Source organism: Astatotilapia calliptera, chromosome 23, assembly GCF_964374335.1.
Source record: "Astatotilapia calliptera chromosome 23, fAstCal68.1, whole genome shotgun sequence".
NCBI classification, from domain to species: domain Eukaryota; kingdom Metazoa; phylum Chordata; class Actinopteri; order Cichliformes; family Cichlidae; genus Astatotilapia; species Astatotilapia calliptera.
In genome coordinates, this window is record NC_137443.1 from 43432048 (window position 1) to 43456187 (window position 24140).

Genomic DNA, 24140 nt, shown 5'->3' on the forward strand with positions numbered 1-24140 from the left:
GTGCCCCCGGCCTCTCGGCCTGGGGCTCGGTCACTCAGGCACAGCTGGCTGCCGGCGGAGCTCACGGGCGCGTCACTGCAACTCCCCCTGGCTTCTGCTCCGCGGCTGCTGAGTGAGCCCTCATCTGGGACTCTCCTTAGCTCTTACTGGGACAGTGGCGCGGCTGCCCCTCTGTGGGTCTTCCTTGGTCTCTTGTGTTCTGGGGGCCTCTGGATGTCTGGAGTTTTGATCTCCTCCATACCTGCTTGATACCATAGAGGACAGGGCTGTGGCTCCCCACACTCCCTAGCAGATCATTACATGGAGAAACCTTTGGAATGCAAGCATGCTGATCCACACAGGTATGCACACAGGTGTACACATGGGTATTCATAGACGCGGACTACAGCTTTCTTGGCTGCTGCCTCAAAGCACACTGTGCGCTGGCTATCTTGCGTGCTGCACAATATCGTTTATTATTTAGTAACTATCGATATCTACTGCTAGCTAGTTTATTGTGATGGTGCTTTTTTTTTCTTATTATGTTGCTCTTTGTTGTTTGCTTTCTCCTCTGTTTTTTTTTCTCCATACAGGTGACCCAGGAGTTTTGTTTTTTTTGTTTGTTTGTTTTTTTCTTTCTTCCCCCCCTTCTCACCGTCTCTTCTCCCCTTTGGTTTTCTTTTTTTCTCTCCCTCTCTTTCTTTCATTCTTTCCCCCTGTCCTATCCCACAGTCATGTCTGTCCCGTTTGTAGCAACTGAAAATAAAATAAATTCATAATTATAATAAAGGTCAATCAAATGGACCAATATGGCAAGCCCATGATGATCCACTTGGTAAAATAAATCCGCTTGGCATCTTTCTTGGCCTTAAGACAACAATTCTGATGGCTAAAGATCCAAACGGGACAAAAAAAAAAAAAAAAGGAAGTCTCTCGAGCGTCTGAGGTGGTAGAGACGCTGTTGGGCCTTTTTCACCACGGTGTTGATGTGACAGGACCATGACAGGTCCTGCGTGATGTGAACTCCGAGGTATTTGAAGTTGTCCACTCTCTCCACTGGGCACTCGTTGATGACGGGGGTCTGGTAGTTCCTCTCCTGCTTAGTGCTGAAGTCCACTATCAGCTCCTTTGTCTTACTGATGTTTAGAAGGAGGTTGTTCCTCTGGCACCAGTTCTCCAGATTCCTAATCTCCTTCAGGTAGGCCGTCTCGTTGTTATCAGAGATCAGGCCCACCACGACAGTGTCGTCAGCAAACTTGATGATGGTGGTGGAGCTGGTAGTGGCCACACAGTCATATGTGTACAAAGAGTACAGCAGGGGGCTCAGAACACACCCCTGGGGGGCTCCAGTGCTGAGAGTGGTGGAGGCTGAGACATGTCGGCCCATCCTTACTGCCTGTGGTCTGCCAGTTAGGAAGTTGGAGATCCACTGACACATAGATGAGCTGAGTCCCAGATGCTCCAGCTTGGTGGTGAGTGTGGAGGGAATTATGGTGTTAAATGCAGAGCTGTAGTCTATAATAATAATGGATACTTTATTGATCCCCATGGGGAAATTACTTGTTTTTCTCTGCATTTGACCCATTCACTCAGTGAAGCAGTGGGCAGCCCACTAAGCAGGCGCCCGGGGAGCAGTGTGTAGGGACGGTACCTTGCTCAGGGGTACCTCAGGGTAGCCGTTAAGTGGATTTGAACCGCCGACCTTCCGATCATGGGGTGCCCACTTTACCTACTGAGCTATCCCTGCCCCCTATGAAGAGCATTTTAACATAATTCCCCCTTCTAGTGTCCAAGTGAGTGAGTGATGTGTGGAGGAGATGAGAGATGGCATCGTCTGTGGAACGATTTGGACGGTAAGCGAACTGTAGTGGGTCCAGTGTGTCTGGTAGTGAAGAAATGATGAAGTCTCTGACCAGGCGTTCAAAACACTTCATCACTACTGAGGTGAGGGCTACAGGGCGATAGTCATTGAGAGAAGCAGGGTGGGGTTTCTTCGGGACAGGAACAATGATGGACTCTTTGAAGCATGTGGGGATCACCGACTGAGATAAAGAGATGTTGAATATCTCAGTGAACACAGGAGCTAGCTGGTATGCGCAGTCTCTTAGGATACGACCTGGGATGCCGTCTGGTCCTGCTGCTTTCCTGGTGTTCACTCTCTTGAAGGCTCTCCTTACTTCATGCTCGGAGATGACGAGCACGTTTCCGGTGCTGGCAGTATCTTCCTGTCTACAGCCGTTAGCGCCGCTAGCACTAGCATTGTTGGAGTCCTTAGCTGCAGCCTCAAAGCGAGCATAGAAAGTTACTGGAGCAGCCTTCCTGAAGACAGCAGTGTGTTTTCATGCTTTTAAAGCCAAACTCACCTTTCAGACCTGGCTTTCATTTATTATCTATTTTTATTTGTTTATTATATATTTATTTCTACTGTTTAACTACTGCTCACATCTTTTATCCTCCTTTTTAATTGTTCATTTCTTTTTACCCAGTGTTTCTATATTGCACTTTGTATTTGTCATCTATATTTATCATGCACTACTTTGCTCATTTATTGTTTGGTTTTAATGTTATTAAATTCCGGTTCTTTTGGTATTCGTTATGGCCAAAAAGACACGGCTCAAAAGTGGTCTTTTTACTTTAAAAGATTATCTTTATTTTACATATCCGGATATGGAGACCTGAACACACAACCCCAGGTCTGAAGCACAAAACAGCAAGCCTAGTCATTTATATAGACATCACACACACTTTAAGTTTCGACCAAACACTCTGCTTAGTTTCACTTTTCGCCTGCAAAAGCATGTAATTTCCTGTCAGTCCTGTCGGCACAGAGTGTACTCAGATTTGGGCCTTTCTTATAAAGCAATATAATCAGCATATAAGTATTTAAGATTATAAATTTAAACCTCAACAATGTTCTTACCTGGGGTCCGTTCTTCGTACCTCGCTTACTACATCCAAGATCAAATCATCGCGCCAACTTTGAGCTTGCTATTCCGGTACTCCGAACACACCTGTTGTTGACGATTAGTATAGCTGGATGAAGTAATGTGAGATCACTGGGTGGCTTAACAGGGGCTACGCATCGATAGTAGAAACATTGATCGGCAACCCTTTGTTTGTTTATTGATTTCACACAGATACATACAGGTCATTTCCTAAAAAAGGGAAATGTACTATTAACATTCTATTACATGTATGTGATTATTACAGATGTAATTCATATTTCAGAGTAGTAATTGCAAATTACTTTGTGTAATCAAGATGAGAGACCACGGCTATAAAAGCGAAGGTGGATTTGGGAAGTCTGTCGCAGCCATGTCCTGTCCGTATACGCGAGCCACCCATTGTGGAAGGTGCAAGACCGTTAAGGAGAGTCCTCAGAATCCAGCGTATATTGCGGGACAGACAGGATCCTTTAGCTCAGCGCGACAGTGTGCTCATAGAGAGATATCGATATTCCCGTGAGGATATTATTTACTTAACCAACTTGTTGACGAGGGGGTGCAGGACCACCACCTGTCTTTTTTGCTCTGCCCTTTTCTTGGTTGCTGTTATGAACAAACAGATTATTCCAGGGTCTCTTTCCAAGAGACGAAAAGCAATATAAGTGATAAATATTACCATTCTGTAGAATATTCTTATATTTCACTTTTACTTGTTCCCATGTTCTAGTGGGTCCTGTTGTGGCTCTAATGTGAAAGGGGATATAATATAACAATATAATATAATGTAATATAATATAATATAATGTAATATAATATTGGATAATATAGTGTAATATAATAAATCTACCCTACCGCCTACTGGTGTTGGCCAGAGGGGCGGATGGCGCGATATGGCAGCCTGGCTTCTGTCAGTCTGCCCCAGGGCAGCTGTGGCTACAACTGATTAAACTCTGAAACTCCTGAAATCCCTCACTCAAGAGTTCTTGCTCTGCTGCCGAAAAATACCGAGCGCGCTCCTTCGACATTTCCGCCGACCAATCAGAGGGTTGCCGATCAATGTTTCTGCTATCGATGTGTAGCCCCTTTTACGACACCCAGTGATCTCACATTACTTCATCCAGCTGTACTAATCGTCAACAGCAGGTGTGTTCGGAGAACCGGATTAGCGAGCTCACCGTTAGCGCGATGATTTGGTCTTGGATGTGTCATTTGATCTTGGATGTAGTAAGCGAGGTACGAAGAACGGGCCCCAGGTCTCTGGTTTGTTTGTTTGTTTGTTTTGCTCAGTTCTGTTTTTCTGAGGTTTTTTAAGTTATTAAATTTGTAACTCTAGTGATTTGTGTGTGTGACAGAGAGGCACTGCTAGGGATTTTTTGACACAAGTTGTTCTTGTAAAATCAGTCTGTGGAGGTTCTCAGACATCCAGGTCACCGTAGTCTAAGGAGCTTGGAAAGAAAAGCGTCTTCTTTAAGTTTCCTTGAAGATGTTTCACCTCTTATGAGAGGGTCAAATGGTGGAGTAGGGCAGTCAGTGAAAGGGCAATGGTGGTGGCTCAGGGTATATATGTTTGGGGGGTTCAGAGGGAAAAGATGAATGCAGGTCTGGAGTTGGTGTGTGAGAGCAGGGAGTGAATTCAGCATCCTGACAACCTGGATGAAGCTGTCTCTCAGTCTCCTGGTTCTGGCCCGGAGGCTCTTCAGTCTCCTCCCTGATGGCAGCAGGTCCTGACAAGCATGTTGATAGTGTCACCACCCGATCGTTGGGGGGTGGAGTCTTCTGTGCTGGGGTGTCGTTCTGTGTCTCAAAGCAAGAGAAAATTTCACTTAGCTCTTACGGTAATATGGTGGACCCGACAGCGGTCTGAGGAGTGGGCTTGTAGTCTGTGATGGTCTGTATCCCTTGCCACAGCCTCTGAGTATCTCTGCTGTCACTGAAGCTTTGCAAAATCCTCCTGGAGCACTGCATTTCCACCTCTCTGATGCATGTGACAGGTTTGCCCTTGCTGTTGTTAGGCTCACCTCATCCCCAGCTTTCAAGGCTGCATTTCTCACCCTCAGGAGCCTGTAGACCTCACCTGTGAGCCATGGTTTCTGATTGGCCTGGACAGTGGTCTCTATGACCTCATCGATGCCTTTTGAGATGTAGCCAATGACAGTTTCTGTATATTCCTGCAGGTCTGTGGTGTTGTCATGTGTGGCGGCCTGTTTAAGGATCTCCCAGTCTGTGGTGGAAAAGCAGTATTGCAGGTCCTTCTGGCCACACACGTACCTGCTTACGAACTGGTTTAGTGACTTTGACCAGGGGCCTGTATGCTGGCATTAGCATAACAGTGATGTGATCAGAGGCACCAAAGTGGGTGGGGGGCTTTGTAATCTCCTCCCTTGGTGGTGAAAACATTATCCAAAAAGTCATTTCCTTGTGTTGGAAATTCAATGTGTCTATGCAGTAGTAAACATAGGGGGTGTCCAAATTCATGGGCTGCATCCTCCTGAGGACGCATTTGTAGACCGATTACGTCACAGCGACACGATGAAGGCTGTCCAAATTCATAGACTCCTCTGAATGCAGCCGACCAATGCGTCCTCTTTTCCCCCAAAATTAAAGGATGGGTCGGGTGTGTCCTTCATGGCCCACCATATCCCAGAATTCATAGCGTGGCCCATCCAATTCCACTTTCCGGCAATGGCGGTCGCTACTAAGTTTTCAATATTACTCTTATTACTCTTTCTGGGTCACAAAATAAACTTTTAACATATTTTCAGGTGAGAATGTAGCTGTGTAAACTTTAAATATCTGCTCAGTTTATCAAGATATCGCATATTTGCAAAAGTGCTCCGACGTTTCTGAGACGTCTGTTACCCACCAGCTCGATAGCTAGCCGAGAGCTCGAGGGTCAGTAGAGCCGCCGAGAACAGCAAACTCCCGGCACATCATGTTCAGATCACCGCGGTCTTTCGCTACTCAGGTTAAACGTAATATATAAGTGACTTAGACAACCTAAAAATGTTATTGTTTGACTTTTTTCAGTGTTTTATTTGTTCCTGAGTAAATCAGTTTGGCTGAGATTAAAGTTATTAGATTAGATTAGACAAAATAAACCTTTACAGTGGCAAAAGTATTCGGTCCCCTTGAACTTTCCCACATTTTGTCACGTTACAGCCACAAACATGAATCAATTTTATTGGAATTCCACGTGAAAGACCAACACAAACTGGTGTACACATGAGAAGTGGAATGAAAATCATACATGACTCCAAACATTTTTTACAAATAAATAACTGCAAAGTGGGGTGTGTGTAATTATTCAGCCCCCTTTGGTCTGAGTGCAGTCAGTTGCCCATAGACGTTGCCTGATGAGTGCTAATGACTAAATAGAGTGCACCTGTGTGTAATCTAATGTCAGTACAAATACAGCTGCTCTGCGACGGCCTCAGAGGTTGTCTAAGAGAATATTGAGAGCAACAACACCATGAAGTCCAAAGAACACAGCAGACAGGTCAGGGATAAAGTTATTGAGAAATTTAAAGCAGGCTTAGGCTACAAAAAGATTTCCCAAGCCTTGAACATCCCACGGAGCACTGTTCAATAGTGATGGGCAGATGAAGCCTCATGAAGCACTGAAGCTTTTCATCCAATTGGTTCACCCCAACGCGAAGCTTCTTGAAGCTTCATTTGCTCTAGCAGGACACCTACTGGACGTAAAAATATTAGTTGGCATGAATTTGAAGAGTGTGGCATTTTGCACACAGCCTGTGAATGTCAACAACAAAAGGAGTGTGTAAAACATCTATATTGTAGTGATGGCAGTATACTGTGTATATTTATGCTGGCAGTATGGAAAATGATTATTTGGAAATGCCTAAAATGGAAATGATCATATACTGTGAGGTGAGGTGTGGACAGTGGTTGTGCTTTTGTAACATTGAGGCAAGGACAGTGATTAGTAGGGGTGCAACGATACACAAAATTCACGGTTCGGTTCGGTTTGATACTTTGGTGTCACGGTTCGATATTTTTTCGATACAAAAAAATGTTCATGCCTTTTTAATTTGTCATTTATTAAAATTATAAATATATATTTTAACTCAAAAGTACAGTTTTTAAATTTAACCCTAACCCTTGTGCGTGTTTTTTATTTTGACAGCGAATGCGAACCACTTATGTGCACCCCTGGTTATATAGCTCGTCATATTGCAGCCACAGAAATTCTTTTGTCCATGAAACCATAAAGCTGCACTTTCTTTTTACCTTATAGTCTGATTTGTCATAACTTCTCCGTTTTGTGGTAAGCTTTTCTTTGGCTGTCACTTCTTCACCCTGACCTGTCTTATTTGGCTCAGCAGAACTAAAATATATATTCTGCTGCTTTTACACGCGCACTCACATAAGCTCAGCGATTCTCTGCGCGATCAACTTCTCACATGTTTAAGCTTGCTGCGGGAGATTTCACTTGTCATGTTTGCATAGTAAGCTAACGATTAATAAGACAATGTCAGAGGAATTGGTGCACAAATTATCATCACTCACAGATCAGTGCTGTCGCTCTCTATACACAGTTCGCACGATTGCAAAGTGAAAGCAAAAAAACAAGCGCAAATTCAAACGCGATTTCAATATGTCACATATTGACAGTGGCTCACCGATGCCAATGACATAATTACCCAGCTACATTTCCGAAAGAATGCAAAAGCATTGACATATATTTTTCCTTCCTACAATAGCCCGACGGGCAGGGCAGAGATAGATTTTGGTACCCCGACTGAAAAAAATCGCTAGCCCCGGGACGTCGGGCTAGCGATATTGCGAGCCCTGTATCTGATTGAGGAATCACTCATCGTTGTCTTTGCACTAGGATAATGTCGGTGTAAATGTGCAGTCATATTCATTGTGTTCCCACTAGTGCTTTCAGGTTAATCTTGTTGAAATGACCTTAACGCCACAACACGGCAAATCTCCGTTAACGAGCTACCGCCGATCGCCCCGTGCATGGGGCTAGACGGCCAACACGTTAACGAGCTAACTGCGCTAACACACTAGCTCCCACCCATGTAATTGAGCATTGCGTGGCACATCCAACATACTGTTTTACTTTAGTCCATGACGCGCTTACCTTCAGGGTCATACGTCACATGAAAACCAAAATAATTCCAAATGCCAGATCTGAATGAGGGTGGGCGAGGTCCAAGTTGCAAGGAGTGCTTAACTTCTGTCTCGCTAGCTTGCCCTGCGCTCTTCCTTCTGACGATGCTGTCTGTGTTGAGCGCTCAGTGGATCTGCGCTGGACAGTACAGCCTAGGCGGAGTAGTCGAACGCAGATTCACTGAGCGCTCAACACAGACAGCATCGTCAGAAGGAAAGTTGATAAAATAAATTACAAATTTTGTATTGTTCGATACATATGCGTACCGAACCGAAAGCACTGTATCGAACGGTTCAATATCGATACGAATATCGTTGCACCCCTAGTGATTAGTGTTTAGGGGACACATCATTGGTTTTTATTTAAAAACAACAGTTTCTCCACTGTGGCAGGTCGTAGGCGATTTCTTTTTTTTCCAAACTGTCTCTAACTCTCACTAACCGCAACTCTCCATCAAACGCCCACATTTTGAATGGGGTCTGAGGGGTTTATATCGCTGTCATAGCTCGCGGCAAAGTTTGAACCGCTTCCTGAACCAGTCACGTGGTACAGCCGGACAGCGAGGCTTCGGACGTCATCATTTTCAGCTCCTCCCATAAATGAAGCAAGCCTCGATACGCGCTTCACGGAAACGCCCCCTCCATTACTCGACACACGCTTCGAAGCCTCGATACAGAACGTCACATCACTACTGTTCAAGCCATCATTCAGAAATGGAAGAAGTATGGAACAACTGTAAACCTACCAAGACAAGGCTGTCCACCTAAACTCACAGGCCGAACAAGGAGAGCGCTGATCAGAAATGCAGCCAAGAGGCCCATGGTGACTCTGGATGAGCTGCAGAGATCTACAGCTCAGGTGGGGGAATCTGTCCATAGGACAACTATTAGTCGTGCACTGCACAAAGTTGGCCTTTATGGAAGAGTGGCAAGAAGAAAGCCATTGTTAACAGAAAACCATAAGAAGTCCCGTTTGTAGTTTGCCACAAGCCATGTAGGGGACACAGCAAACATGTGGAAGAAGCTGCTCTGGTCAGATGAGACCAAAATGCTCTGTGTGGAAAACTAATACTGCACATCACTCTGAACACACCATCCCCACTGTCAAATATGGTGGTGGCAGCATCATGCTCTGGGGGTGCTTCTCTTCAGCAGGGACAGGGAAGCTGGTCAGAGTTGATGGGAAGATGGATGGAGCCAAATACAGGGCAATCTTGGAAGAAACCCTCTTGGAGTCTGCAAAAGACTTGAGACTGGGGCGGAGCTTCACCTTCCAGCAGGACAACGACCCTAAACATAAAGCCAGGGCAACAATGGAGTGGTTTAAAACAAAACATATCCATGTGTTAGAACGGCCCAGTCAAAGTCCAGATCTAAATCCAATCAGGAGTCTGTGGCAAGATCTGAAAACTGCTGTTCACAAACGCTGCCCATCTAATCTGACTGAGCTGGAGCTGTTTTGCAAAGAAGAATGGGCAAAGATTTCAGTCTGTAGATGTGCAAAGCTGGTAGAGACAGACCCTAAAAGACTGGCAGCTGGAACTGCAGCAAAAGCTGGTTCTACAAAGTATTGACTCAGGGGCTGAATAATTACACACACCCCACTTTGCAGTTATTTATTTGTACAAAATGTTTGGAATGATGTATGATTTTCGTTCCACTTCTCACGTGTGCACCACTTTGTGTTGGTCTTTCACCTGGAATTCCAATAAAAAATGATTCGTGTTTGTGGCTGTAATGTGACAAAATGTGGAAAAGTTCAAGGGGACCGAATACTTTTGCAAGCCACTTTATTAATCCCCCGGGTGGTTTTCACACAGCTGAATAAACGTCAAACAGAAAACTGATTAAGCAGAAGTGTGAGATGGTCGAGAGTTTACTCCAGTGTCCTGTTATATTTTAGATAGCAAGGAGCAGACAGCTGAGTTTATTAAACTCCACCGAGACAGCGGTGATGCTAATCTGAAGGCTAGACCGTCCCATTTCATAGCCGTTTACTTCTGGCCTACCCGACCTTTGGAGGTATAGTTCTCATCACGCTGATTTATGTCCAAGTTTGATTCTAATTCCGACAGCGGTGATGTTAAAATGGGGTGTAACGTCATCATAGCAGCTTTGACTCAGAGTGATGCTGAAAAACTAGTTCATGCATTTATTACTTCCAGGCTGGACGACTGTAATTCATTATTATCAGGATGTCCAAAAAACTCGCTGAAAAGCCTTCAGCTAATCCAAAATGCTGCAGCAAGAGTCCTGACAGGGACTAGAAAGAGAGAGCAGATTTCTCCTGTTTTGGCTTCCCTTCATTGGCTTCCAGTTAAATCCAGAATTGAATTCAAAATCCTGCTCCTCACATACAAGGTCTTAAATAATCAGGCCCCATCTTATCTTAATGACCTTGTAGTACCATATCACCCTATTAGAGCACTTCGCTCTCGCTCTGCAGGCCTACTTGTTGTTCCTAGAGTATTTAAAAGTAGAATGGGAGGGAGAGCCTTCAGTTTTCAGGCCCCTCTTCTGTGGAACCAGCTTCCAGTTTGGATTCGGGAGACAGACACTATCTCTACTTTTAAGATTAGGTTTCAAACTTTCCTTTTTGCTAAAGCATATAGTTAGGGCTGGACCAGGTGACCCTGAATCCTCCCTTAGTTATGCTGCAATAGATGTAGGCTGCCGGGGGATTCCCATGATGCATTGAGTTTTTCCTTTCCAGTCACCTTTCTCACTCACTATGTGTTAACAGACCTCTCTGCATTGAATCATATCTGTTATTAACCTCTGTCTCTCTTCCACAGCATGTCTTTTATCCTGTCTTCCTTCTCTCACCTCAACCGGTCGCAGCAGATGGCCCCGCCCCTCCCTGAGCCTGGTTCTGCCGGAGGTTTCTTCCTGTTAAAAGGGAGTTTTTCCTTCCCACTGTCGCCAAAGTGCTTGCTCATAGGGGGTCATATGATTGTTGGGTTTTTCTCTGTATCTATGAAGCGCCTTGAGACGACTTTTGTTGTGATTTGGCGCTATATAAATAAAATTGAATTGAATTGAATTGAATTGACTGGCAGCTGCAGTCACGGAGAAACTTGCGTATCTCTGTTCGGGAATAGCAGATAGAGGTAGGCTCTGAGAGGACGGCCAGCGTTTACGCTACGAAGACACGGCCGAGTGTTTTAACCTGACAGCCTGAGGTGTTCTTCAGTAAACTGGACTACCCGACAGAAGGACCCGAGGCCCCGCTGCACTTTTTCGGTAAGTTAAACGTGTTTGTAAGCTACTCCGTAACTACCGTCCTTAGCTCGGTCCTGAGACCTAGCTAGCTAAGATGAGCACTCGGCCGTCTGGGTTTGTTTAGCTAACCCGTGCAGGTGAATGAATTTACCCTGACTAAAGAAATCAAGAGAAACGCCCCGGGCTGCCCAGTCACTAATTACCGTTACTGTACTTTTATTACAAGTATTATACTGTAAAGGCAACAGGCTGCACCCTGCTGCAGCTCCTGTGCAGAGCTGAATATTAAATATCTTATTAAACAGCACCATGTTTTCAGTCTCCACATGTGTAAAGACAGTAACACCTACTTTAAAAACCTGGCACTTCAGTAACTCCTCATTAATCTGTAAAAACCGATCAAATAGCAAAGCCTGATATTTACTGAAACCAACGACTTCCTCTTGGCAGCTTAAGTTAAAATTTTAATTTTTCGACTGATTAATTTTTTAGCGCTGACTGTATTTTTTATACTGAGTTTGTTGCAAATATTCAGGTTAAAAACTGTCTGAAATATTGTTAATGAGGTATGTTCACAAAGACACATGTGCAGAACTCTGTACAGCTTCCATCCTTTAAGACAAATAGTTTGAAGCATTAATATTTCTTCTTCAATACCAGTGCTGATACCAGTGCTGATACCAGTGCTGATACCAGTGCTGATACCAGTGCTGATACCACCTCCGTATGTTGTGACCAGGATGCAGCAGCACTGAAACCTGCTCCATCATCACATCTTTGCAGATGTCCATTTATAAAGCTCCAACAACTCAAAGGTGAACATGATATAGGAACATCTGTTCGTATATAAGGCTTTTTTTAAATAAACAGCTCATATGTCAGCTGTCAGCAGAACTGTAGGACTGAAAAAATGTAAGAGAAGAGAAGAACACTCCCGAGTGTGTGAGGACAGAAGGATCAACTTTATTTCAGATTTGAGAGATAAACTTTATTTATTTATTTATTTATTTATTTATTTAGGACAGTGCATGTTAATGAACATAAATGTAAAAAAAAAATTACATGAATGTAAACATACCAGATTATAGCCAAGGACTAATTTCCATCTGTTGTCCTTAAGCATAAAAAATAGACATAATAATTCATAAAAATTCATCATTCATTCATAATAAAAACTCCGTCACCAAACTTACACACACACACCATTCTGTTCCCAAATAAAACATTAAAACTATACAATTCATACATGATCGCACACTTGATTTGTCCATAACCAGTTTTTAACCTTTGCCTTAAACAAACTGAGTGTAGAGCATTCTCTAATGGGTTGAGGAAGACTGTTCCACAGATGGCCTCCCTGGACAGAGAGGACGTTCTGCCCAAATGCTGTCCGTCTGTGGGGTATAAACAAGTCTCCTCGGATTGTAGCTCGAGTGGTCCTGTCTGAGCTTTCTTTATGCCTAATGAACTGCTTTAATGGTGGTGGAGCAAGGGAGTGTAAGACTTTATATATTAAACTCACTCTTTTAAGTTTCACCTAGTTATTGAAGTTCAGTAATTTATGTTTTTTTAACACATGACAGTGGTGGTGGGAAGTCGGTTTTTTGTCAAGTAGTTTTAAACTTCTTTTATAAATGTTTTCAATAGTTTTAAGTGTTGTTGGACAAGCAAGTGACCAGGACGTCAAACAATAGTCCATATGAGAGATGATCATTGAGTAAAAATAAGTTTTTGCAACATTCATATTTAAATTATTACGTATATGATTAAAATTTCGATTATTAAATTTAAGTACCTGGGACACTTTATTTATGTGACTCTTGAAGGATAATGTTGGGTCTAGAATGACCCCAAGATATTTAAATTCTGGAGCTAATTCAAGCTCTACTCCATCATATTTATATTTCAGTTTGTGATGATTGTGTTCTTGTTGTGACTACAGGAGCCGTCCTCAGATTCAGACCTCAGCACCACCCAGTGACAGCAGACAGATCATCCTATAGTTTCACTCTTTGTAGTAACTCCATAATTAACTGATGAAAACAGTCCAAAGGTTAAAGTACCACATGCGCTGTCAGTGACAGCTGCAGCTGTTTAAAGATAAAGTTAAAAGGATGAATCACCCATGTAACTGTGTCACTGTATATCAGCATCAACAGGACCTGAGTTTGGTGTTTGAGAGAGCTGTTGTCTACGTCTGTGTGCTGTCATTGCTCAGTCTGACCGAACGATGGACAGACTCAAGTTTGACTTTGAAACAAACTGTGTTGTTAAACAGTTTCATGGTTCAAAAAACAAAACAATCAAAAACACTTTTTTCATACTTGTGTTAAGTTTTGTATAGAAATGAGACCAAATTGATTGTGAGGTTAAATGTGATAGAAACAGCTCACACTGACATCCATCCTGATCAAACATGAGTGTCATGAAGCCTGTTTGCAGTTGTTTGCACTGTTTTCCACTCTGGATGTTGTTTCTGTTCAGCTGTGAGTATAAAAGGCTCCATTCTACAACCTGTTTGTGTTAGTTGTTCAATAGAAACATTATTTTGTGCTGATGTTGCACTTCTTTTATTCACAACCAAAGAGTTTTTGACGTCCGCATCAAAATACAAAGATCAGTATTGTCTAATGTTTTGGCTGCAGTGTGTTTTTGCAGACAGGTATAACTGAACAGCTTTAGTGTTTAGATTTTTTAAACTTGAGTATGAACTTATACAAAATGCAGCAAGATATTAAAAAAACGTTTGATTATAAAATCGACTATATTGGATTCATATCGATATCGGACATAAAAAGTGGCATCGTTCCATCTCTGCTTTGACTAGAGACACAGCTCTAATCAAAGAGGTGGTCCGCTTGCCTCCGCCCCAGAGAGAAGGGTTACATCTCCTGGGTTTAGGTGCGGCTTGCCCCTCTGAGGGCGGGGGTACCTGGACTTGGGATATAGAGTATGTTTGGGGAGTGCGACGGTCTGTGCAGTTTCTATTTGTGTCTGTCTACACGTTGGGTGAGTGCCGAGTATTTGGTTGTGCATATGGGGTGGGAATGCACGTTTGTGTCCGCGTGCGCCTGTTCGTCTGTGTCTATGTGTCAGGTTGGGTCTTAGACTCCACCTCTCTGGGTACATCTCAGGCCCTCCAAAGTACGGAGGCCTATCTCCCCTCACCACACTCCCTGCCGGTGGCTGATGCCCTCAGACGTTGGTGTGTTGGTGGTCCTTGTCGTCTGGGGCTGGGCGCTCATGTATGTACCGGCTCGCTCCTGGTGGCCGATTGGCGATTCCCCCCCTTTTGGTGGTCCTCCTCGGGTCCTTGTACTCTGGGGCCTCTGGATATCTGGGGCCTGGATCTCCTCCATACCTGCTTCATACCCTGGGGGACGGGGCTATGGCTCCCCACACTCCCTAGCAGATCGTTACATGGAGAAACCTTTGGAATACAAGCATGCTGATCCACACAGGTGTGCACACAGGTGTGCACACAGGTGTACACACGGGTGTTCACAGACGCGGACTACACCTTTATGGCTGCTGCCTCTAAGCACATTGTGCGCTGTCTATCTTGCGTGCTGCACAATATCGTTTATTATTTAGTATCTACTGTTATCTACTACTAGCTAGTTTATTGTGATGGTGCTGTTTTTATTATGTTGCTTGCTTTCTCTTCTGTTTTTTTTTCTCCATACAGGTGATCCAGGTGTTTTGTTTGTTTTTCTTTTTTTCTTCCCCCCCTTCTCACCGTCCCTTCTCCCCTTTGGTTTTCTTTCTCTCCCTCTCTTTCTTTCATTCTCTCTCCCTGTCCTGTTCCCCAGTCATATCTGTCCCGTTTGTAGCAACCGAAAATAAAATAAATTCATAATTATAATAAAGGTCAATCAAATGGACCAATATGGAAAGGCCATGATGATCCACTTGGTAAAATAAATCCGCTTGGCATCTTTCTTGGCGTTAAGACAACAATTCTGATGGCTAAAGATCCAAACGGGACACACAAAAAAAAAGTTTGTAAAAACATGTTTGTCAATCATTTTGTTTGGTTTCTGAGGAAAAAGATTCAATAACTTGCTGCTAATACACAACATTTCATCATATTTCCTCATAAGCCTCTTTTGTCTGACCATTTGATCCCATTTGAATTTGCAATAAAGGATCCACAGAGTTTGGTGACAATAATGACAGTAGATGTTTGTGTGAAAGTGCTGGAAGCAAATGAGTGTGTGATGTTCTTTCAGTGTTGCACTTTGTAGACGCTCCCTGAGCACTGGTCTCACAGCCAGCTGCACATAGAGACCAGTGTTGTTAGTCCAGGTCAGAAGATGACTTGTTGGAATGAAAATGAGCTTGTAGTTTGTCTGCTTTAATAATGTGACTGGAAAAAGGTGTTGGACTTCAAATATGTCCATTTCTGTCACACTTCACCTTTAAAAGTGAAGCCATGTGGTTCCTGGAAGGAAAAACACGACTTTTTCAAGTCTTTGTCCTGTTTTTATGAGAAATGTACGACTTTAATGTGAAACATTCAGAGTTTTTTCTCTTGTTGTGTTTGTTTGAAGCTGCTTCCTGTTGGCTTCAGCTGTTTGGAGTTTCCATTTTCTAAACTTCTACATTCTGAACCTTCTTCAGCTCTGAACAGATGATGAAACACTGAATGATTTCAAGCACTTTGTCTAATAAACTTACATCTTTCATTCTTTATACAGATTGTGGAGCTGTGGTTTGTCAGAGATCAGCTGTGATTATCTGGCAGCAGCACTGAAGTCCAACCCCTCCCATCTGAGAGAGCTGGACCTGAGCGACAACAACAACCTGCAGGATTCAGGAGTGAAGCATCTGTGTGGTTTCCTGGAGAGTCCAGGATGTAAACTTGAAACTCTGAGGTCAGTCAGCATGTTTTAGTTGTGCTGAGATGAATATGATGTGAAAGTTGTGCTGACACTAAACTGCAGACATCAGGCTGATATTATACTGATCCACACTGAGGATCTTCATGGTAAAGTCTGTTTTCTTCTTCTCTGGTTTAGTCCATTGACTGCAGCAGAACAATGTTCACATTTCAAACAGTGATACTCAACGTATGGCCCGCGGCCCACACGCGGCCTGCCCACCTTTCCTGATTCAGAGAGAGGGGACCCTGATTAACTGTGTAGCTTCTTCCTCACAGTTCTAAGTATCAGACACAACAATGAATAATCCACAGCTGACTGTCTTTAGCAGGTCAAAGGTCACGGCACACAGCAGACAGTCAGAAATATTCTAACTCTGATCATTTATCAGTTGTGACACTGTGAGACTTGATCAGAGGTGTGATCATCACAGCAGAGGCCTTTGTGTCAAAGTCACTGAGGATCAAACAGAAACACATGAAGCAGATTTTCCTCTTCTGGCTTTTTATAGCAGATAACCTTCAAAATATTCTGCAGTCGATCAAAAACTGAAGCAAACCATGAAGCAACATGTGAACATGAGCTGATGCTGCTGAAGTGAAGCAAAGTTACAGAGGTTTGATTACAGACACAGCTGAGAGTTTGTAATCTGTCATCATTTTAAAAAGTTTCCATGGAACAGCAGAAATGAGGCTTTACTGTCAGAGGCCGACAGCACTGAACACAACAGCAGACTGGTGGCTAATAAACAGTGAATGATGCAGAAACAGATGTTTGAAGCTGTTCTTGGAGTACACTGAGAGAGAGAGAGCTGTGCAGGCAGGAACAGCCAAAGTCAGAGAGAATTCATGAGCATATTGATCAAACGTGAAGCAGAGTTTGGATCTTCTTTTGCTGCTGCTTCACTCAGTTTTGGTTGGAGACAGATGAAACCTGCAGCTTCAGGATCTGTGAGCTGTCCACTTTCAGCCCCGACGGCGTGTCCGTGTACGTGCCGTCGAGTGAACGATCCACGCTCTGTGTTTCCATCTTTGTGTGTTTAGCTGCTCTCATTTACTGTTTTATCTGTTTGCTGCTTGTTGAAATAGTTTGTGAGCTTTAACCTGAGATTCTGGCAAAATACATTTATATTAAACATCGATTCAGGATTGAATGAATCAACATCATTTTATTCAAATTAAAACCATTTAAATGGGAACATGAATTTTTTACAGCCGCCTCTAATGCTGGGTAATGTCAGCTGGTCCATGTGCAGCTGGCTGTGAGGCTCAGGGAGCGTCGACAAAGTGCAACACTGAAAGAACATCATCCATAAATATTGAGTAAGAACTGGACTCTCATACAGCGAGACTCAAATGCCTTTAAACATCAGCTTATCCTGCTGATCCAAGTCCAACACTGAGTTTGTAAAAACATGTTTGTCAATCATTTTGTTTGGTTTCTGAGGAAAATGATTCAATAAGTTGCTGCTAATACACAACATTTCATCATATTTCCTCATAAGCCTCTTTTGTCTGACCATTTGATCCCATTTGAATTTGCAATAAAGGATCCACAGAGTTTGGTGACAATAATGACAGTAGATGTTTGTGTGAAAGTGCTGGAAGCAAATGAGTGTGTGATGTTCTTTCAGTGTTGCACTTTGTAGACGCTCCCTGAGCACTGGTCTCACAGCCAGCTGCACATAGAGACCAGTGTTGTTAGTCCAGGTCAGAAGATGACTTGTTGGAATGAAAATGAGCTTGTAGTTTGTCTGCTTTAATAATGTGACTGGAAAAAGGTGTTGGACTTCAAATATGTCCATTTCTGTCACACTTCACCTTTAAAAGTGAAGCCATGTGGTTCCTGGAAGGAAAAACACGACTTTTTCAAGTCTTTGTCCTGTTTTTATGAGAAATGTACGACTTTAATGTGAAACATTCAGAGTTTTTTCTCTTGTTGTGTTTGTTTGAAGCTGCTTCCTGTTGGCTTCAGCTGTTTGGAGTTTCCATTTTCTAAACTTCTACATTCTGAACCTTCTTCAGCTCTGAACAGATGATGAAACACTGAATGATTTCAAGCACTTTGTCTAATAAACTTACATCTTTCATTCTTTATACAGATTGGAGACCTGTGGTTTGTCAGATATTGGCCTTGATTATCTGGCAGCAGCACTGAAGTCCAACCCCTCGTATCCCACAGAGGTGGACCTGAGTGGAACCTACAGCAACCTGAAGGGTTCAGGAGTGAAGCATCTGTGTGATTTTCGGGAGAATCCACGATGTCGATTTGAAACTCTGAGGTCAGTCAGCATGTTTTAGTTGTGCTGAGATGAATATGATGTGAAAGTTGTGCTGACACTAAACTGCAGACATCAGGCTGATATTATACTGATCCACACTGAGGATCTTCATGGTAAAGTCTGTTTTCTTCTTCTCTGGTTTAGTCCATTGACTGCAGCAGAACAATGTTCACATTTCAAACAGTGATACTCAACGTATGGCCCGCGGCCCACACGCGGCCTGCCCACCTTTCCTGATTCAGAGAGAGGGGACCCTGATTAACTGTGTAGCTTCTTCCTCACAGTTCTAAGTATCAGACACAACAATGAATAATCCACAGCTGACTGTCTTTAGCAGGTCAAAGGTCACGGCACACAGCACTCTGTGAAACAGTTTGGAGCAGGAATTCTTGCACATTTACAAACTGACACTGCTGCACGGCATGCTGGGTAATGCTAGCTGCTCAGGTATGGGTGTGGTAACGGCTGTGAGACTCTGTGGCTGCAGAACACCGAAGAAGAGAAGAGAGAGGTGGAGGATGAAGAAAAGAGGCGGAGATGAAGCAGAAGTTTTGCTCCAGAGAGGAGCTGTGTCTGTGTGGGCGGGGCTCAGGCTGCTCCGCCCACACAGTGACAGTGAAGCAGGTGAAGAGTAATAAATGAAGACAGCAGACAGTATTTGATAAGCTGATGTACAAACATGTAGGTCGTGTCCAAATTCATGGGCTGCATCCTCCTGAGGCCGCATTTGTAGACCGATTACGTCGCAGCGACACGTCGAAGGCTGTCCAAATTCGTAGACTCCTCCGAATGCAGCCAACAAATGCGTCCTCCTTTTCCCCGAATTTGAAGGATGGGTCGGGTGTGTCCTTCGTGGCCTACCATATCCCAGAATTCATAGCGCGGCCCAGCCAAACTCCAGTTTCCAACAATGGCGGCCGCTACTAAGTTTTAAAATTACTCATACTAATCTTTCTCGGTCACAAAATAAACTTTTAACATATTTTCAGGCGAGAAAGTAGCTGTGTAAACATCAAATATCTGCTCGGTTTATCAAGATACCGCATATTTGCAAAAGTGCTTCGACGTTTTCGGAGACGTCTGCTACCCACCAGCTCGATAGCTCGCCGGGAGCTCGAGGGTCACTGAAGCCGCCGAGAACGGCACAACTCCCGGCACATCATTTTCAGATCACCGCGGACTTTCGCTACTCAGGTTAAACGTGATATATAAGTCACTTAGACAACCTCAAAATGTTATTGTTGGGCTTTTTTCAGTGTTTTGTTTGTTCGTGAGTAAATCGGTTTGGCTGAGATTAAAGTTATTAGATTAGATAAAATAAAACTTTATTAATCCCCCAGGTGGGTTCCTCCTTGGTCTTTACAGAGCTGACTAAACGTCAAACAGAAAACTGATTAAACAGAAGTATGAGACGGTCGAGAATTTACGCCAGTGTCCTGTTATATTTTAGATAGCAAGGAGCAGACGGCTGAGTTTATTAAACTCCACCGAGACAGCGGTGACGCTAATCAGAAGGCTAGACCCTCCAATTTCCCCAGCCGTTTATTTCCAGCCTACCCGACCTTCTGAGGACCCAGCCCACGTAGACCGCAAAGGCCGGGTCCTCGGGAGGATGCAGCCCATGAATTTGGACACGACCGTAGAATGATGGTGGCAGCTACAGAAACAGGTCCATACAGACTGAAGCGTGTCTCAGTCTGAATGTACACTGCTGTTATAAGAGCTGTGGAAACTCAGGTCAAAAGGACGTAACCACACTGCTGACAGTTCCAGGACAGTCACAGAGTTACAGCATCATTTGTGAACATAAAGACAGAAAGCTCATCCAAATCCTGGGATTAAAAGTCTGTCCTGGTGGTGTCCAGTCAAACACGTCTCTGTGAAAGCTTCAATCCAACAGGCTCCAAAGTCCTTCTGCTCATTTCCTCGCCGGGTTCTTGATGCTCCTGTACCATCTCTCTGTCATCCTCCTCGCTCCCTCTTTGCACTCACAGTCTTTGTGCATCATTAACACTCACATGTGGAAAACCAAAGTTTTACTGGGCAGAAGATGATCATCAGTGACTCTGTCTTTAAAACACTCTTGTTAGAAATGTTCGACTTTAATGTGAAACATTCAGAGTTTTTTCTCTTGTTGTGTTTGTTTGAAGCTGCTTCCTGTTGGCTTCAGCTGTTTGGAGTTTCCATTTTCTAAACTTCTACATTCTGAACCTTCTTCAGCTCTGAACAGATGATGAAACACTGAATGATTTCAAGCACTTTGTCTAATAAACTTACATCTTTCATTCTCTATACAGATTGGAGCGCTGTGATTTGTCAGAGATCAGCTGTGATTATCTGGAAGCAGTGCTGAAGCTCAACCCTTCGTATCCCAGAGAGGTGGACCTGAGCTCCCACAAGCTGCAGGATTCAGGAGTGAAGCAGCTGTGTGTTCTTCTGGAGAATCCACAACATCAAATTGAAACTCTGAGGTCAGTCTCCACGTTTTAGTTGTGCTGACACTGTCGATCTGTGGAACTAAAACCTTTATACAGGAAGTCTGGTTCAGCTCTTTGTAGACCTTCTAATCTCTGATGCTCTGAGTCTTACTCAGTAGATGATGCAGAGTTGTGAAGCCGATGTGGGTGAGGACACTCGCCCAGCTCTAACTACTTTGACATCCAGGCGGCTTCCCTGCTTGTCCTGATACAAACAAACCTGAGTAACCTTGCAGGTCAGATCTCATCAGTCACACCTGTTATGGCAGCTCTCCTCTAGATTGTAGTTCTTGTTAACCTGGGATGGTTTTAGAAGCCTGGACCACAGACTGCAAGGGAAGATATTACTGGGAAAGGCCAAAGCAACCTATCAGACCCATTAAACACTAACATAGATGAATACTCAGATTTAAACCTTTATTGTTTCACAAAGGCTTAAAAAGGGAACGTCCACAGTTTAGACTGCAGCAGATTTTATTAAAGCAGTTTGACAGGAGCAAAGCAAAAACACAAAGAATAAGTGTTTCACATATTAATACATATAACATAATAATAAAAGAAAAGCAAAAGAATGATACAAAAGAATGAAAAAGTTGTCCAGAGCAGCAGGATGTCTGAGGTCTGCAGAAACACAAAAACACAGCAGCTAAAAATAGTTGTTGAAAGAAAACGAGGTGGGAGCTGCTGATTCCTGAGCTTTGATACTGGATTAGCTTCAGTAGTTATTCCCATCACTGCTGTAGGAGCTACATTTAGTCACAGCTGATTGTCTCCTTTGACCAATCAGAAGACTACTGTTGTAAAAACAAGCAGACAAAGAACCAATGAGAGTGAAGAACAGGATAAAGAGCTCGTGTGATGGAGGCAAAGCAATAATCAGCAGACTGTAGCAGTTTCTATCTGGATGAAAGTAGAAGGAGCTCAGCGGAGCTCAGTCCCATATCTTTGTTTAGAAACAACATCAGTGATTTCCTGCTGCTCGAGATGATTCCAGCAGCTCTCATTCCAGCAGCTGATGAGAGAAACAGCTGATGGCTCACAGCTCGTGCACTGTTGGATCTCCAGATGTTCACGTGGCTGAAGTCTGTGAAGAAACTGTGGTCCACGTAGTTCACACGGCCTCAGATTGGACCGAGCTCCCTGGATCACTGCAGCATCCTCAGCTGGTACATGGACGTCTCTGCTCCTCAGTCTTGGAGCCCCTGCAGGTCCGTCCACACCACCAGGGTCTTCTCACTCACCTTTCCTTTGTCCTCGTCCTTCATCGGCCGTGCTGTGTCTTTGTTCCTGCGGTGTTGTTCCCACGATGCAGCGCTGATGTTCCCTCCTTGAATGCACAACAAGTACGGTGCTGGTCTTTCTCGGGTGGAGCAGAGACAGATTGAAGTCTTTCAGACTTTAGTGCCGACTTCCCTGACAGAGGCTGGACTCCATGGTCTGCACAGGAGGCTTCTACACTGTGTGGAGGTGACTCCTGGACTTGAAGACAGGCTGCAGGTACATGTGTGATGAAGAGGACCTACAGCAGTGTGATGGAGCTGCAGGTGTGAAGGAAGTCCTGCTGTCCTGTCCCACCCTCATCTTTGCTTCCTCTGTCTTCTCTGGACTTGTCCTCCTGTTTCAGAAACAGCACTGCTTCATGCCGAGGGTGGACGGGAGCGTTGGCTCTGATTCTTTTACCGTCCACCACAAGGAGACACTGATGCTGACCTCCTGATTCATCTGCATGTGTTCTGCTTCACACTGCTCACCTCCACCAAAGACTTCACAAACATCTTCTTTCTTTGAGTCCAGTTTGTCCCACAAACACTTCCAAATCTCCTCCTCTGAGATTCTGCAGCTTCTTGCAGTGTGACTCAGCTGACTTCTGACAGACCACAGACTGGCACAGCATCCACATGTGTCTCCTTTCAAACAGGCTCTTGATGTTTCCTCCCACATCATTCTGGCCTCTCAGTCTCCTTTGTTCTCCAGCTCTGTAGCTCCAGCTGGTGAAGCTTCAGTTTTCCATGTTGGTAACAGTAAACTACAGCCTCTGCTGTCAGCTGGGTAACTAAACAGAGCTGCAGCACGTCTCTGCGGTGGTGCTACATCCAGCCTGCAGACGGCCGTCTACATGTTGTAGTGGTTTACAGTCACCAGGGGGCGCTGTCCCAGCCATGCAGGCAGTGGGCTGCTCTGCTTGTGCTGTTGTTGGTGAAGCTGAAGTGAAAGCGAGAGTTAAAACCCTGAACAGTGTCCACTGAGCTTCTTATGCTATTCTCATGCTCAAAGAAGTTTAACAGGATGGACGACTCGTCCATCAGGCGTCCAGCTGTCCGTGACCGTGTCCACAGCAGAGTGTGACCGAGGCTTCATGCTAACACGCACACATGAAACTAAAACCACCACGAGCAGCTGCTCAGTGGATTTGGAGGACAAATGTCTGCAGCTTCTCACAGGCAGTATGCAGAATGTGGATCTCCACAAAGACTGTGGAGAGCTCGTCCCACACTCTAAATCCAAACTTGTCTGCACAAAACTTCTCACACGTTCCCGTCACAAGTGTCTTCTAAGTGAAGCTACCAGGTTCAGGTCCAGCTTGTTTATCTGGAGCTGCAGTAGATGATCCATCCTCACAAAGCAACACAGCAGATATGCAAACACACAACACAACCAAAGGATTCTCTCTGCATGTCTGTGGCTGATGCTGCTGGAACGAAGCTGTTTGAAACCTTGTTGTTCTGCACTTTGGGACCAGAAGAGGAAACTGAAGCTCTGTGCAGAGGGTCCAATGGAAGCAGCCAAGCGCTGTAAGTGTCTGCTGTACAGGGATGCTGGTTCAGCTGTGGCTCAGTTTCACAGTGTGACTCAATAAAAGCAGCAGGAAATCAAAGCTTGATGCTTTCATCAGTGTGGAAATAAGAAAGTTTCCTGTGACAGACGCTGGAGCTCTTTCACTCTCAGCTTCACAGTTTCAGCTTCAAACTTCTTCCAACATGTTTCTAACACGGCCACATTCCACCTTAATGGAGCTGATATCTTGTGCATCAGCACATTTTCTAAAGGCAGCGATCACATCTTTAGTTTTGGATGTTTAACTGCAGATTGTTTATGTGTTTATAGCACATTAATTACAGCAGCAGCGTTGACCACAGTGCTGTACAAGAATCCAAGATAACTATTAAAATAACTCCTAATATTAATATCACACATCAAATATCAAATAACTCTC

The 24140-nt window shown here is 44.1% G+C and overlaps 1 protein-coding gene and 1 long non-coding RNA gene across 2 annotated transcripts in view; both read left to right on the forward strand.

Annotated features, from left to right (window-relative positions):
- The window catches only part of LOC113017716 (NACHT, LRR and PYD domains-containing protein 12-like), a 1242929-nt gene that overhangs the window by 350761 nt on the left and 868028 nt on the right, over positions 1–24140 (forward strand). Inside the window, exon 11 of the mRNA XM_080296777.1 lies at positions 15986–16162. Coding sequence (XP_080152903.1) covers positions 15986–16162 — 177 coding nt within the window. The remainder of the gene's footprint in view (positions 1–15985; positions 16163–24140) is intronic.
- LOC145424040 (uncharacterized) lies at positions 10754–13916 on the forward strand. Its single transcript, XR_013904996.1, has 2 exons — positions 10754–12100; positions 13228–13916. It is a non-coding gene; the product is annotated as an uncharacterized LOC145424040 (long non-coding RNA).